We start from the raw sequence: 18,470 nt of genomic DNA, 5'->3' as shown, positions 1-18,470 counted from the left end.
TCTTAATTTGTTGTTATATAAGATTCAAAATTTGTGATTGAAATCGTCTCACTCTCATAAAAATAATTGAATTTCGGTGACTTTTCTTTCAGCTATATGATTGTATATGTCAATTATGAACTATCTTGTTGAGAAGTCCTTTGAATTATGAGTGTGTTGTGTTTATATGCGTTTTGAATATTATATTGAAAGAAGTTTCACCATGAAAAATGGTGATGAATGTGAAAAGTGGAATGGAGGTTACTATTGGTATTTTAAATGGAAGTTGAGACCGTGATTTGGAGGATGTGCCTGTCAATGATGGTCGTTGGTGGAATTGATACCATGAGTGGTGAATATTCAGGCGTATTAATGGAGGTTGAATAGGGTGGTCTTGTGGTGGAGAGAAACAGAGAGAGTGAAGAAGGAGATGACGAGCGATGGTGTATAGGCGATTCAGTGGCCGACCTGAGGGTGTTGGTGGAACAACAGTTAGATGGCCTGAGTGATGATGAGTTGATGAGAAATTTTTAAAAATGGAGGAGGAAAAATGATGATCTGTGTAGGAAATTGTTAATGGGTTCTTATGACATTTATGTGGATTGAGTGGAGAAACTGGCAGCACCGGTGGTGGTTTGGGAATTGTGAAATGTGGAAGACAAATGGTGATGAATGTGGATAAATTGAAAAAGTTGAGAAAAAAAAAAAAGAAAAAAGCAATTATTTTTTCAAAAAAATACTATTAAATAAATTAAATATATAAAAAAATTAAAATGATGTTATACACGTGTTAGGCACGTGTATAATATTGCTATGCTCTGATTTTGGATTCTTTGGGAAGAAGTATAATTTCACATTAAATTAAAGTAGGGGATAAATAAATACATATAAAATTATAGTGCTAAATTAAATTACGGGGATAAATTTAAGGTTTTTTTTTTTTTTAAATGCATACTCCCCTTGTAAAAACAAAATCTGAAATCTTTGTATCTTACTATCGGTACATTGCCAAATCCAAACATAAATTGTACTGCGTAATAGTGGATGAAATGTTCGACAACGATATGGTACCCCACTTCATCAGTACCAATACTGAAGATAACTCATATAAAAAGCCCTAAATATCCTAATTGGCATTGAAAAGCATAGAGTGCAAAAAAAAGTGAAAACAGACCAACCACCTGGTCTTCCGGTAACACTCCGGCCGGAATCCACGTTTCCGGCCAGCATCCACTATTCTTTGATCGATCATTTTCTTTTATATGGATCCGAACAAGAAGGATGTTAAAGGTAAATACGAGTCGTCAAGTAGCGGTTTGTATTGGACTAATGAAAGACATGTTCATTTCCTCAACTCCATTGAGGCTTCCTTTGTTCGAGCCATGCTGGAGAACAATAACGCAGCCCCAATTCTTCCGCTTGACCGTCATTTGCCTGACAGTACAGATTCAACCCTTGATACCCCTAAAGAAAGACGACGTAGATTTTCTACATCAGGTATTGATAACTTCTGTCACTAAGTAACAAAAAAATTGTCGCTAGTCCTATTTAATGATGGATTGTCCACGGATTATCAAAATATCTTGTTAGTTGGGGGCTGTTTAGGTACAGCACCCAGCTAGCTAAGAGCATCATATAAGTTTGTTGCATGCGCTACTTGTTAAGAAAAATAAAGTGCACAAGTACATATACTAATCCTGCAATCCGCAGGGGACGGATCGAGAATATAGATGTTTATAGTGGGTTCTAAATTAAGCGATAAGAGTTGAATTGAAATGTATATCAATCGGTATCCATCCAATTATACTTATTTTAACACAAATGTATCGAGTTTGACATTAAGACACTGAATTCTATTGAATTTGTGACTAGATCCAGAAATGGGTCTACTCATGATTTGTGTTTTTAGAAGATCCAAAAAGATTAAAAAAAAAAAAGAAGAAGCAGACTTGTACTAATTAATTAGCTGGGGCTCTTGCATAGTTCAAAAATGGATACTTTTGTGCGATCTAAAATGATCATGAGTAATTAAACCAAACAGATAAAATAGTACTGATAAGATATTTTCTTGGTTGTCATAGGGCAGCCGTAATTTCTTTTTTTCATATGTATATATTTATGTAAGTCGAGCCAAAATTTCCTTTCGCAAATCTTAGTACACCCACATGTAGTACGTTATGTTTGAGTACGTGTGTCACATTTGTAACTGATATTTATATACATAATAATAAAGTGTTCCCTTTGTACTAATTTTGTATAAATGTTGCAAAAAATACTAAGACATCAAGATGAGCAGCGGAAGCAGAATAGATGTTGAGAAGAAAACTAGAAGAATGTCATCCAACATATCCTCACAAGATCAGGTTGGTTTTATTTTTTCATATGTACATTAATGTCGACGCTCCCCACATATTCAAAACATTCAATAAACATGTCCTATTGGGTGTCTTGAGAGTCTTTGTTATTTGCCACGTACTTTGATCTAGTTCCATATGACAGCACACATATATACCCCATGAATATTACTCCCTCCGTTTAAAAAAGAATTATTTACTTTCTTTTTTAATTCGTTTAAAATAGAATAGTTTTTTTCTTTTGTAATATTTTAATTTTAACTTTTCACATGACATGTTTAGAATTACAAGATTAAAGGTTATTTTCGTACATTTGACACAACTTTAATTTAAAGTCATAAGATTCAAAAAATATCTTTATTTACTTAAATTTTGTGTTAAATGAAAGTAGGTTATTCTTTTTTAAACTAAGGAAATATGTATTAATTTCCACTATAGACGTACTATTCGGATAAGTTATTAAATAGAAGTTATTAATAATTATATATATGGTTACAGGTAGTCCCACAATACAAGCATGGAAGAGGAGATAAGGATGCTGACGGTCACTCTGACGTTCCTTTCAGTTAAAAATATTTTAAGGCACAAAATATCTTTGCGATTTGTAGAGTTCGAGAAAGACTCGCACCTTAAAAGTAATCTAAGGCATAGAATGTCGTCTTATATTAAGAAAATCTTGAAAAAAAACGTATCTAAGAAATGCAATTTTTTTCACTTAATTAGGCAATGTAAAATGATTAACTATTTTAAAAATCACCCCTTAAGTTTATTTTTCTTACTTCAGATTTATATCTTTCTTTATAAATGTATGTTGTGAATAGAAAATGATCTTTATCTTTCAATTCATTAATCTTACTTCCTTTCTTTCCCAGGAGTACTGGTGTCTCAGGTTATTTTAATTGACGTGCTTATTAAAAAGAAATATCTGATAGATAAATGGACCGGAGAATGTAATTATTTAAGATTAATTAGGATGCTTTGATCACCAGTTCACTACCCATATACTCCCGCCAGATTCAAAATAGGAGTTATTTAAAGGTTTTGATCAGCCTATTAAAAATCATTTAATATAATCAAATATAAAGGTTATTTGACGACTGCATTATTATTATTACTAATTCAGATATACGCGCCTCATGCGTGTACCTCACTTTAATGAGTTTAAACATTACAAGAAATATGATATTTGTTTAAATAATAAGGATGAATACAATAATTAAATTCAACGTCTTTTGAATATGTAAAGATGAAGAATTTATTTAATTAATTATATAATTATTGTGAATATCTAAGACACAAATGAGGCAGGTGAAATACATTGATAACCCCTTAAATTACGGTTGGTGTCTTTAATAAGTTGATGATTAGTGCTTGATAATTCATTAAGTTACGCAATTTGACTTGGTTCCATCCTAAAAGTGCAAGATTTGCCTTGTAGATTTATTCAGTTCAATCCCTCTTCTTGATCAAATAATTGATATCTCGTATCTATCGCTTCAAATATAGTCATGCTCTTTGTCTGCACTTCACCCACAATATTAAAATTTAGTTTGTTACATGAATTTAGAAAAAAAAAATAGTGTCTTAGAAAAGAAAATAATATTTAATATGATTTGTTCAAGTGACATAAACATTGAAAAACTAATATTAAAAAATACCTATCTTTTTGAGAAAATAATCTCACGCTAATCAAATAACTTTAGTAAATTTCTATGTAAATGGAGAGACAAATATATATTATTTTAAAATATATAATTCAAAATATATATATATAATTTTAATTCTATAACTATGATGTATTAGCATAAAAAATTGAATGAAAGACACATATACATATTTTAATTAATTAAATTAACTCTTTTTTAATTTATTAAAGTGAAAATTCAGGGATTTATGATATTTGGCCAACTTGCTCTCACTTTCATTTATATGATAATTTACATCTCACAATTACAAAACTAAAAAGAAAGTGACGTTCTTCTTTTGACCCCATTGTGAGTTACATAAGTCCATGATATTTCGTTATACTCCCTATTAACTTTTTAAGAACACAAATTTTTTCTTCTACTCAAAAACAAGAATTATTCAAATTGCTTAACAGAATTTCTCCAAAAATCTATCCATGGAATGCTATAAAAAGATAATGTAGATATTAAAATAAAATAATTAAATCTAATTTTTATAAAAAAAAAATCCTCAAAGCCGATCGTCATTCGTTTACCTACGAACTACCATTAATACGATAATAGAGATATCCAAACAATACAATTAAACCTAATGTTTACCTTAAAAAAATTCTCAAATTTGAACGACATTCATCTATCACTTATAAACTAACCTTTAAAGAAAAAATTCTCAAAGTTGACCGACATTCATCGACTACCTATAAATTACAATAAACAATACGATAATAGAGATCTCAAAACAATACAATTAAACTTAATCTTTACACAAAATAAATTCTCAAAGCCGATCGACATTCATCAACATCCTGTAAACTATCACAAAATAATACGATAAGAAAAACATCAAAATAGCACAATTAAACCTAACATTTATGTAAATAAATTCCTCAAAGTCCACTGACATTCATCTACCACTTGTAAACTAGAACAAAAAAAATACGATAATAGAGATATTAAAATAATACAATTAAACCTAACGTTTACACAAAAAATTCCTGAAAGTTGACCGACATTCATCGACCACCTGTAAATTACAGTAAACAATACGATATTGAGATATAAAAATAATACAATTAAAACCTAACTTTTACACACACAAAATTCCTTAAAGTCGATTGACATTCATCAACCACCTTTAAACTACCACAAAATAATACGATAATAGCAAAATTGAATAACATCGATGAATAAGAATATGAAATTATAATACTTTCTATAGAAGTAGAGGATTTATAAACCAAAAAGAATACTAATTAGTATTTTAATAGAATTTTTCACATATCCATATTTTTTGTACTAGTTTTTCCATAAAAATACAATAGCAAACTTAGGAGTCAACTCTTTTTTTTTTTCTTTAGAAAATTAATTTTTTTCTCCCCTTTTGATTTAACCGAGAAATAATTATCATTTTTTTTTAAGAAAATTTATTTTTTGTCCACTTTTAAGCAAAGTTTCCTACTCCTTAAAACTTTGTATGGTATACAAATATCTTAAACACTTTTGCGTAAAGTTTTTAATTTTCTTTTTTTTTTTTTTAAATATTGAAACATACTCTAATTATGGTATACAATGTAAATAAGGAAAAAATTTACACAAAAATTTAATGAACTATAATAAAAGAAAAATCTAACTTTAATCAAGTTTAGAACTCTTCCCATATTATTTAGGATTTATTAATTTTTAAATTGTATTATTCACTTTATCATATATTAGTATTAGTACCCACGCGATGCACGGTCGATATTAAATGAGATTAATTACAGAAATTATTATCTTATTGATTTTATATAATAAAAAATTTATTCAATATCATTCAAATATTTGAAATTAATAAAGTTATGCAATATGAAAAATAACTATTAAAATATTAAATTTAATATCATTAATTACATAAAACTTAAACATTTCTTTTCGAAAGTTAGTATCCGCGTGCAAATAATATTATATTGTAATATAATTATTTGAGAATATTAGAAAGTATTGTGATCTATATTGATTTATTTTGTAAAAAAATCAAATAATTACAAGCGAAAATGCATATTTAACATAATTATGATTAGTTAAGTGGCTTACTTCTAAATTTGGTTAGAAAAATAAAAAACTAATGAAAGATATGTTTTAGAGTTATGCACATGAGACTTCTCTGTAAAATTTTAACTTAAAATCTAAATTCTTTTATGTTAAATATTTTAATTTGCACCCTCTTATCAAAAGAAAGAAAGGAGTTTTCCCTTCTCCTTTCTTGTCTTAATAGATTTTTCTTTCAAAATAAATTTTATATTCCTTTGCACGATCTTAGTCATAGTATATTGTTTTTATAAATTTAATTTTTTTTGCATCAAGGCAAATATTTTGAGCAAAGTTTCAATAATAGTCAATTTTTCCTCTCTCATATTTTTTTATTATCATTTTTTCAACAAATAACTTATAACATTATCTAAAATCCTAAACTGTTTGCACGATTTCACAATATTCACTTATTCTCTTATGATAATGGACCAACAAATATTAATGAATCTTATTGTCTATTATTTTTCGAATAAATGGTTTAGTCCCTCATAGGTTTGAATATTTACTCTTCAACTATATTTTCAATCAACCCTATTGTACTTTCTCAATTTACTCAATTTGAATGAAATTATAAATATTAATCACTATCGAAATTGAAGTCTCTTCCATCTTAGAACATTCAACTAATACTTAACTCCTCATGTTCATCAGTACAATAAGATATTAATCTTATTTATCTTTATCCTTTATATTGTACAAAGTAGATCAAAATAATTATTGCACCAAAAGATCTACAATATTTTAAAATTGGAGTTACAAATATAAATATAAACATGAGTGAACTCATTACCTGTTTATATCAACTAAAACAAAAAAATAAGAAAGTTTGTAGCATAATGTTTATAAATAACAAATGATAAATGACCTTTAATTACTTTCACATTAGTACAATATGCTACGTAAAAGTACAATAATATTTGCAGTAAGAATTTAAATATAATGAATTTTAAAAAATCAATATTCATAAGTATTTGATTTATTGAATTTGAGCATTGTCCATTGAGCTTCAGCCATGAGATACTTACCAAAATTTTGATCTTTGATATTTAGCTTTTAAGATAGTAATCCTACTATCGGGTAAATTTCATAGATAGTTATACAACCATCAATTTTTTACTAAGGTCACTTACCTATCATTCCTAATACTATATCACAAAACTTTTAATATACTATTAAAATCACACAATCTAATTTACAAATTAATTGTTAATCATAACATATAGAAATATAGTATAGACAAATCAAGTGTTAATCCTAATATATAGAAATATAATGGATTAATGATTTAGTATCATAGTTTATTAATTTTTGAAATCATATTATCATCTCACTAAAATCTAAAGCAACAATATTTGCAATGCAAGAATATCAACTACCTAATATCAATATTAGTTTCTTCATATTTAATGTATAACTTGTAAATTTTTGTGTTATTGCTAAAATTCTCATTGTACATTTTGATCAAGATAAATTTTTATAAGTCTTTAAGAATGTATGACATATTAAAAGATCACTAACTTAAATTTTCAAAGAGTACAAATAATATTTTTTTTTTATAAAACATAAAGTACATGAATACTGGCTCATAAAATTTTCACCAAACATGTAGAAAAAAAAATGAATATGCAACATAACTTGTATATTTAGTTGACTTGATAAATCAAGAAAAATCTATTCAAAAACAATACTCGCAGTAAATTGAGATTCTAGCGATTATCACGACAAGATAAGTTGTGGCAGAAATCACTTGCACAATTCATCTTCTCCAACATGTTATGGGAGAAATTAATTAAATTTTACTGAGTGTTGCCTTCTTATATAGTAGTAAATTGTTATGACATTAGAACTTCTAGATTAATTGCAGTTGGTACAATATTCTTTTCCATATATATATATATATATATATATATAAAATTATTAATTGATTCTTCATTTTCTATTTATATTTATCAATCAATTTTGTCATGCTTCCTTAATTGACTTACATTAAATGAAATCATAAATACTTTTGTCATATAAATATTCATTTTATGGTAATAATTCAATTGCATATATTCTAATTTATTAGTAACTCACACCTATATTTCATCATATAAAAATTCTTATAAATTTTTATTATTAAGAAATATTTATTCCTAATTTATTTTATTGACTTGCATGTTTAAATTTTTATATAAGATAATTTAATCTTTTTTAATTAATTTTTGTTCATCAAAACGAAGTATGTTTTTCAAATTTGATTATTTTAAAATCCAAAATTATTCTTACAGACATATATAAGGTTATATAATTGGTCAATTAAAGAATAACTTTGTAAAATAAAATTTTATTTGACTTCGAATATTAATTAGGACTAATGTAATTTTAGTAGTTATTTTCGATAAACGTTATGCAATATTTTTTGTGTAGTAATATTTATTTTTTTAAAAAATTAATATTTATTTATTATCAATTTATCCTCCTTTTAAATTCAAGACTATCATTTATTCATTTTCTAAAATCGAATGATAGTGTAATTACTCATTGATAGTTATTCTTAATTATGAAAATCCTTTCAATAAATATGAATGCATATTGTTTTAAATATAGAATACTTAAAATATATCGAATGAAAATTCTTCCAATAAATATGAATGCATATCTTTTAAATAAAATTTCTTGATTGAAATAGATTTTTTCCATTTTGTAGTCCAAAGTTACCATTTGAGTGATTACATCTTTTTCATAATATTTTTAATTTTGGAATAACTCTTTGATTATTATATTTTTTTCCATATAAATTGTTTGATTCCTAATTGGTTATTCTCTTAATTGATATTTCTTGATACTTTCTTGATTTAGTCAATTGTAATCAAATCATAAATGTTCTTTTTTATATAGTATTGTTACTTAAATTAATTATATACACATTTTGAGTGATGACATCCTTTTCCTAATATTTTTAATTTTGAAAGGACTCATTTGTCATAATAATCTTTTTCATAAAAGTTACTTAATTATTAATTAGTTATTCTCTAATTGATTTTTTTTGTAATACTTTCTTGATTTACTAAATTGTAGTGAAATCATAAATATTTTTAAATGATATTATTATTTAAATTAATTGTGTATATTTTTTGAGGGATAACATCTTTTTCATAATATTTTTTTTATTTTGAAATGACTTTTTGATTATTATAATCTTATTCATATAAGTTACATGATTACTATTTATTAATTGATTTTATTGTTATGGCATTAGAACTTCTAGATTAATTACAATTTGTACAATATTCTTTTCCATATATATGTTTATAATTGTTAATTGATTATTTATTTTCTATTTATATTTCTCAGTCAATTTTGTCGTGCTTCATTAATTGACTTACATTGAATGAAATCATAAATACTTTTTGTCATATAAATATTTATTTTATGATAATACTTCAATTGCATATATTCTGATTTATTAGTAACTCACACATACATTTTATAATATAAAAATTATTATAAATTTTTATTGGTATTTTTATTATTAAGAAATATTTATTCCTAATTTATTTTATTGATCTGCACGTTTAAAGTTTTATATAAGATAATTTGATCTTTTTAATTAATTTTTTTCATCAAAACGAAGTCTTTTTCAAATTTGATTATTTTAAAATCCAAAATTATTCTTACAGACATATATAAGGTTATATAATTGGTCAATTAAAGAATAACTTTGTAAGAAAATATTTTATTTGACTTTGAATATTAATTAGGACTATATAATTTTAGTAGTTATTTTCTGTAATCCCCCGAATCTGGTACCCGGAATGCTACACGGTGCTCGTGATCCCGAAGGACCACAAGCTAACCCATGATTGATATCTGTACCTGAACACTGCATAATATACTATATAAATGGGGAATAAAAGGCTGAAAGCCCAGAAGGTTCAAATATCTGATAAAACACAACATCTGAAAATACGGTATATCAATACCAAAACAACTGAACTAAATGTCTAAACATACTATAGTCTGAAAGCCTTTAACACTGTACTGTCTGAATAAGGAGTTAATGGGACATGTCCCCAACTAACTCCAACTACTGAAATAAACTAAGTACTGTAGAAGTGAAGTAATTAAATCATAACATCCTCGAATAATGAGGACTCACTACTGACTCTGACTGCTGAAACTGGAATGCTACTGATGCTCTGGAGCTCGTACTTCTGAACCTATGGTATAAAACACCATAGCGTAAATACATCAGTACGATTGAATGTACTGGTATGCTAGTGAGGTAGGCTGAATGTAAAGGGTTCATATGCATGAATAATACTAACTGACTGTATAATATGAATGTAAAAATACATGCATGAATAGGTAACTATAATTAAATTCGTGATAATACTGACTACTGAGTCTGAATATTGATATCATGAGTTACTGATAACTGATGTAATTGATACTGGGTGACTATATCTGACAGTCTAGATTCTGCTGGAACTAGCTGAGTTCCGTACTGTACTCAGTGACTATATCTGACAGTCCTAAATTCTGTAGAACTATCTGAGTTCTATTATTGAGACCTGAGACTGAGACTGTAGGAAGTAGTCCTTTAACCGACATGCCCCTAATGATCTATTATAGCTGAGTTGGGGTTTAATCTGTAACCTCAATTAGAAGGGTATCAATACCACGCCATTGGTAAGGACAAGCTGTGAGTGACCCTCATCTAACAGGTACTCTAATGAGAACGGTGGGACCCTCATCTAACAGGTTAAGCAACCTCATTTACCCTCATCTATAAGGTTTGATGTCTCAACCTATGCTGGCTACGTAGTTCTGGAGAGCAAGGATTGCTTCTAAGAATCATACCTCTACTAATAGGTGAGTTCCCATCCTTGGGCTCACTCAGTGCTGAATTCTATTCCCATCCGAATAGACACTAAACTGAATATACTGGATTGAGTTAACTGAATTGTGTTGACTGACGAAATATTACTGAGATCTGATAATTGACTGAGATTCTTGGACTGATACTGAATTTACTGAGTTTTCCTGAGTCATGTAACTAACTGAATTCTACCGATCATGGCTTGACTGAGATTATCATGAAAACTGACACTGGCTCTAGGCACACAACTAAATTATTGGGTACAAGTACCCCCAGGACTCTGATACCCCCCTTATGGATGGGCTTCAGGTTCTGGCCAAGTGCGACAGTCAGGACCGACGGACCATCGAGCCAGCGATGGACCATCGCCCAAATCATCTCCACTTTCGATCAGAGATTTTAAGTCATTTTTAAAAGGGTATTTGGATATTTTTCCACCCGTTTAACCCCTAATTATACCAGGCTAGAGCTCATAACTTCATTATTCATCCACGACACCAAATTAGGGTTTCTCTCAAAGATCAATCCCTAAGAACAAGAAACCCTAGGTGTTTAGTCCCAAGTCAAGAATTCAAGCTTTCCTCCACCAATCTTTAAGAAATCATCCACCCAGGTATGTCAAGTGTTGATTCATGGGTTTCTTTTACCCATGAAGCTCAAGAATCCCTATTTGAAATATAAACTTTGAATTCCATGGTATGAATTTATTATAATCATGTTTATGTTGTTGTGTGACTTCCAAGTTAGAAGCTTTAATATGTTTTCATGAAATTTGTTAATATATGAATTAAAATCGATGAAATTGAGTTGAATGAAGGGACTTGATGTATTAATTTGATGTTCATGTTTAAGTCCTAAGTTATGCAGACTAAATGTTTGATAAAATGCCTAAGAGAGTAAAATTTATGCTTATTAACTCAATAGGGCCTAAATGATGAATCCATGCTTTATCTTTATGTTTCAAAATGACTCTCATGTTGTTGTGATGCATTAAAATTGTTTGATGGAATGACCATGAGACTAGAATTGTGAAACCATGATATATTTGAATGCATTCCTATTCATGTCCAAGAGTATGAGAACCAAGTGCTTCATGAAACTCCCAAGTGATTGTATTGTGAATTATTGATTATGGTCATGTGTTCAAGAAGTGTCATGTCTTGTTAGTTTTATGCTATCGAGTCCTAGGAGTACTTGTACCCGGCAATTTAGCTTTGTGGCTAGATCCAGTGTCAGTTTCATGATAATCTTAGTCACGCCATGACTAGTAGAATTTAGTCAGTTACATGACTCAGAAAAACTCAATAAATTCAATATCAGTCCATTAATCTGAGTAATCTCAATCAGTTATCAGATCTCAGTAATATTCTGTCAGTCAATAAAATTCAGTGAACTCAATCTAGTTCAGTCCAGTATATTCAGTTCAGTGTCTATTCAAATGGGAGTAGGATTCAGCAACGAGAGAGCCCAAGGGTGGGAACTCACCTGTTAGTAGAGGGTGTGATTCTTAGAAGTAATTTTTGCGCTCCAGAACTACATATCTAGCGTAGGTTGAGACATCAAACCTTCTAGATGAGGGTCCTATCTTTCTCATTAGAGTACCTGCTAGATGAGGATCACTCACAACTTGTCCTTACTAGTGGCGCAGTATTGATACCTTTCTAATTGGGGTTACAGATTGGACCCCAACTCAGCTATAATAGGTCATTAGGGGCATGTCAGTTAAAGGATTACTTCCCACAGTCTTATTCTCAGGTCTCAGTTATAGAACTCAGATAGTTCTACAGAATTCAGGACTGTTAGATACAGCCACCCAGTACAGTACGAAACTCGTCTAGTTCCATCAGAAGCTAAACTGTCAGATATAGTCACTCAGTATCAGTTACATCAGTTATTAATAACTCATGATATCAGTATTCAGACTCAGTAGTCAGTATTATCACGAATTCAATTACAGCTACTTATTTATGCATGTATTCTCATATTCATGTTATACAATCAGTTAGTATTGTTCATGCATATGAACCCTTTGTATTTAGCCTACCTTACTAGCATACCAGTACATTCAATCGTACTGACGCATTTTTACTATGGTGTTTTATACCATAGGTTCAGAAGTATGAGCTCTAGAGCATCAATAGCATTCTAATTTCAGCAGTGAGTCCTCATCATTCGAGGATGTTATGATTTGATTACTTCACTTCTACAATACTTAGTTTATTTCAGTAGTTGGAGTTAGTTGGGGACATGTCCCATCAATTCCTTATTCAGACAGTACAGTGTTAGAGGGTTTCAGACTATAGTATGTTCAGAAAGTTATTTCAGTTGTTTTAGTATTGATATATCGTATTTTTAGATGTTGTGTTTTATCAGATATTTGAACCTTATGGCTTTTCAGCCTTTTATTTCACATTTATACAGTATATTATGCAGCGTTCAAGTACAAATATCAGTCATGGGTTAGCTTGTGGTCCTTCGAGAGAACGAGTACCTTGTAGCATTCCGAGTACCCGATTCAGGGCGTTACAAACTTGGTATCAGAGGCCCTAGCCGCGACGGGCATATCGACCTATGAAGGCCCTAGGGAGTATGTAATGCCCCAAATTTGGTACCTGAAACGGTACACGGTGCCCATGACCCCAAAGGACCACAAGCTAACCCATGACTAATATCTGTAAACTGAGTACTGAATAATAGTAATAATATCATAAATACGGAAACATGAACTGAAAGGCCATAAGGTTCAATACTAGTACATAAATGAAAAATATGGTATAATAATACCAAAATAACTGAGATAATTATCTGAACATACTGTAGTCTGAAAGCCTCTAAACTGTCTGAATAAGGATTTGATGGAACATGTCCTCAACTAACTCCAACTACTAAAATAAACTAAAATCTGAATTAGTAATGAAATCATTATGTTCTCGAAGGATGAGGACTCACTACTAACTCTGGTCGCTGAACTGAGATGCTACTGGTTCTCTGGAGCTCGTGCTTCTAAACCTATGGTATAAGACACCATAGAGCAAATGCGTTAGTACTTTGAATGTACTGATATGCATGAACAATACTAACTGACTGACTAACATGAACGTGAGAATACATGCATGCATACATAATTGTAACTGAGATTATGATAGGACTGAATACTGAGTTTACTGATATTGACATCTGAGTCACTGATGAGTGACAAACTGATACTGTATTATCGGATACTAAGGGACTGATACTATGTTACTAATACATGGATAACTGTGTCTGACAGTTCTGATTATGAAGAGCTGGTCTGGTTAACTGTATCTGCAGTCCTAAAGATGAATACTAATAACATGAGTTCTGATAAATGATATAACTAATAACATGAGTGACTGTATCTGACAGTCCTAAACCTGATGGAACTAACTGAGTTTCGTACTGTGTCTGAGTAACTGAATCTAAGATCAGTCCTATCTAGAGGGTGATCTCTACATCTGATGATACTGATACTGATTGACCATAGTTGAGATCAGTCCTATCTAGTGGGTGATCCCAGATTCTATTTATAATAATAAGGAGTGACTGTATCTAACAGTCCTAAATCTATACTACTGAGCTAAATTGACTGTATCTGACAACCCTGATTCTGTAACTGAAACTGTAAGATGTATTCATCTAATCGACATACCCCATACTAAGCTAACTTGGGTCCAATATGTAAACCCAGTTAGAAGGGTGTCAATACCGCGCCGCTGGTAAAGACAATTGCTGTGGAGTCAGTCCTAATCTAGTGGGTGACCTCTGGGATCAGTCCTATACCTTTAAATGCGCTTACGAGTGATCCTTGAGTATGTCAGTCCTATCTAATAGATGATATCTCATACCTATGCTGGCTACATAGTTTTGGAACTTAGGAATTGCTTCTAGGGATCTCAGTCCTATCTAGCGGGTGAGTCCCCATCCCTAGACTCGCTCGGTGCTGAATCCTACTCCCATCTGAAAGACACTAAACTGATTAAATAAACTGAACTGATACTAGTGGTATTGTCTAGCGGAGCTAAACTGAATTTACTGAGTTTCATTGACTGATGGGATGTACTGAGTTCTGAGGACTGACTGAGAATACTGAAGTTACTGAGATTGAGTGGGAATACTGAGGTTACTGAGATTACTGAGCTACTGAAATTATTGAGATTTCCTGAGTCACATGACTGACTGAGTTCTATGGATCATAACTTGACTGAGGAGATCGTGAAAGCATGACATGGCTTTAGGCACACAGCTAAATGTTCGGGTACAAGTTCCCCCAGGACTCGATGAGAAGAAACTGACATAGGATGACTTACATGAACAACAACACAATTCATTATTTATATATTGAAGCACTTCATCAAATATGTGATATGCATAAACTTGTACATACATGGGGATTTCATGATATTATACTAGTTGGACATTGTTCCTTTATCTAGGCAGCACATGTAGATAACATTATACAATAATTAATCATCATGATTCCTCTCTAATTTCCTCATCCTAGGGTTTATTCATAGGTTCACATGAATATACATCTATACAAATCAATTCCACATAAAATTGATCACCCAACATGGATTTGAATTCAATTGATCATTCTAAAAATAAACAAAACAAACCCAACATGAAATTCATAAAGAAATCCATAAACTTAAACTTAGAAAAGAGATTCTCGGGTTTCATGAATGAAAGGAGTCCATGAATGAACACTACACATACCTGGGATGTGATTTTATGAAGATTGACGGTGGAAATTGTTGAACTTAAATCTTCTATGAAAAACCCTAATGTGTTCTTGAGAGGATTTTGAGAGAATAGAGTATATTTTGGTGTAATGGAGGCCCAAATCCATGTTTTTGAGCTTATATAGGGTAGGGAAATTGACCCTTTTAACCCTAGGACATGTATTTAATTTTTGAGAAAATTTCTCGATTTTCATCCTTGGCGCGATGCTCCACTATCGCGCCAAGTCACTGGAGAGTGACAAATGGAAAATTGCATGGTGGCTCTACGCAGAGCTATCGCGTTGCCACCTAGTATGTGACCTGGAAGTTTGGTGCGATGCACCACTATTGCGGAGCAATACTGGAAATTAAAAATTGCCATTTGTGCTATCTTCGCGACGCGCTGAAGGCTAGGGTGCTACATTGTCTCACTAAAAAGGCTCTAAGTCTTCACTCGGGTGTTAGATTTGGGCAAACTTGGTATCGATAGTAAGCTTATTCGATTCCCTACATGATAAAAAGTGAAAATCTTGAAAATACCACGTGTATAAAAGTGGATTCATCTTTCAAAGAAAGTTTCTAACATTCTTGGGAAACTTTTTAAGCTAGGAAAAGTATGAGGCATTACAGAGTAGGCCCTGGCCGAGACAGGCATCTCAAACCATCAAGGACAGAAAGACCTCTTAAACTCCCCAACCCACTAGTGATATTGTACACTTTGGGGCCCAGGCCCGCATGGCTTTAAAATATTTCACTAGAGAGTAAGGCTTTCTTACTTATATACCCAATATCCCTCCTGTGTTTTATCGATGTAAAGCCAGGTTCAACAGTGTCCTAGTAAGTATGAAAAGTTGTATCTAGTAGATTTTTGTGCATGGGTGTGTTGTGCACCACACTTATGGACAGGAGGCTATGAGATATTTTAGGAACAGTTTCCCTTCTTTCAGTATTCATGTCGTGCCAGTGAGAATAAGCTCAAATGTAGACTCCTAGTCTAATCCATTTTTCCATTTCATTTATTAAGTATGTCTCCAAATAGGGCTAATAAAAGGAGAATCGAAAATCAGTCAGTACCTTCGCCCATTCAGGTAGATTCCCTGGACGAGCATGCCTTTCATGGCGAATTCAGAATTGACTCCCTCACTTTATCTTACTCAATAGTAGCTTAGATCAATTAGTAGGCTATTATCCCACTCTCTTTTTTAGCCAGTGCTCCAGTGTTGAAATTCAGAGACGGCAATAGGGATAGGGCACTAGGCCCTAAACCTCAGGGAAGTGTTAGCAGTGCCCGAACCCACCCCCTTTGTCATAATTGTGGTAAAAAACATCAGGGTATTTACAGAGCTGGCAATGACGTCTATTTTAGATGTGGTAAGCCAGGCCACAAAGTCAGAGATTGTCCCCAGTCAGGTTTTCAGGGTCAGTGTAATCGTTCTTACCTCAGTCCAGTCGCCCGAATCAGTAGGGTGCAATCTCCAGTGCTACCAGTGGGCAACGTCTATACAGATTTTATGCTCTCCAGTACCAACAGGATCAGAAAAATTCTCCTGATGTGGTTACTGGTACATTACAGATCTTTCACTTGTATGTTTATGCTTTGCTAGATCCAGGAGCTTCCTTGTCTTTTGTTACTCCTTATATAGCAGTTGATTTTGGAGCAGGTCCTAAAATTATAGTAGAGCCCTTTTTAGTCTCTACCCACTGGGTAAAACTATCATAGCTCGTCGAGTATACAGAAACTGTTCGGTCATAATAACTGAGAAAGTCACTTCAGCAGACTTAGTCAAATTAGAGATGATGGATTTTGATGTCATTCTCGGCATGGATTGGATTCATTCATACTATGCCATAGTCGACTACAGTCTAGTTTTATTTTTCGAATGAACCCATCCTGGAGTGGAAGGTAGTATTTCAACATTTAGAGGTCAGCTTATTTTCTACCTATGTGCTAGAAAAATAATATCTAAGGGATATGTCTATCATCTTGTTTGAGTTAAGGATTCTAGTTCTGAAACTCCCAGTCTTGAATCAGTCTCAGTAGTGAATTAATATTCAGATGTGTTTCCTAAAGATTTTCTTGGAGTTCCTCCCGAAAGAGAAATCAACTTCGGCATTAATCTTCTTTCAGATACTCAGCCTTTATCTATTTTGCCATACCAAATGAGACCAGTGGAACTCAGAGAACTAAAAGAACAGTTGAAAGATCTCTTAGATAAGGGATTCATCAGGCCCAGTATTTTCTCGTGGGGTGCACCAGTTCTATTCGTAAGAAAGAGAGACGACTCTCTCAGAATATGTATAGACTACCGTCAGCTCAATAAAGTCACTGTTACAAACAAGTATCCACTTCCCAAAACCAATAAATTGTTTGGCCAACTTCAGGGTGCTAGATATTTCTCTAAGATAGACCTTAAATCAGGCTATCATCAACCTAGAGTTAGAGAATGTGATAGTCCGAGAATAGTTTTTCAAACTCAGTATGGTGACTTTGAATTCTTAGTCATGTCCTTTGGTTTTACCAATGCCCCAGCAACCTTCATGGACTTGATAAACCATGTGTTGAAGCAGTACTTGGACATGTTCGTCATAGTCTTCATAGATGACATCCTCATCTATTCCTACAGTGAACATAATCATACAATCCATCTCAAAATATTATTACAGATCCTCAAAACCCATCAAATATCATGATATCTATTCATGTCCTACCTGTCAGCTCCATGATCATCGCACATATTTGTGCACATTAGTGAAAATCTTGTACAATTTCAGTTCC

General features: G+C 31.6%; 1 protein-coding gene across 1 annotated transcript; it reads left to right on the top strand.

Moving 5' to 3' along the window:
- Positions 1 to 1,106: 1,106 nt before the first annotated feature.
- On the top strand, positions 1,107 to 3,192 carry LOC107863328. Its single transcript, XM_016709208.2, has 3 exons — positions 1,107 to 1,476; positions 2,260 to 2,342; positions 2,832 to 3,192. Exons 1-3 carry the CDS (start codon positions 1,242 to 1,244, stop codon positions 2,901 to 2,903), a joined length of 390 nt encoding a protein of 129 aa, XP_016564694.1. The 5' UTR covers positions 1,107 to 1,241; the 3' UTR covers positions 2,904 to 3,192.
- The last annotated feature ends 15,278 nt before the right edge of the window (positions 3,193 to 18,470 follow it).

Source organism: Capsicum annuum, chromosome 3 (genome assembly GCF_002878395.1).
Source record: "Capsicum annuum cultivar UCD-10X-F1 chromosome 3, UCD10Xv1.1, whole genome shotgun sequence".
Taxonomy (NCBI): domain Eukaryota; kingdom Viridiplantae; phylum Streptophyta; class Magnoliopsida; order Solanales; family Solanaceae; genus Capsicum; species Capsicum annuum.
Note: the sequence above shows the minus strand (reverse complement) of the source record. Positions and strands in the feature narration are given on the sequence as shown.

Excerpts from the sequence above, each read along its gene's own strand:
- LOC107863328 (XM_016709208.2), top strand. The coding sequence starts at position 1,242 with ATGGATCCGAACAAGAAGGATGTTAAAGGTAAATACGAGTCGTCAAGT. Across the intron at positions 1,477-2,259 it reads ACGTAGATTTTCTACATCAG|ACATCAAGATGAGCAGCGGA; the intron begins GTATTGATAACT and ends AAAAATACTAAG. Across the intron at positions 2,343-2,831 it reads ACATATCCTCACAAGATCAG|GTAGTCCCACAATACAAGCA; the intron begins GTTGGTTTTATT and ends ATATGGTTACAG.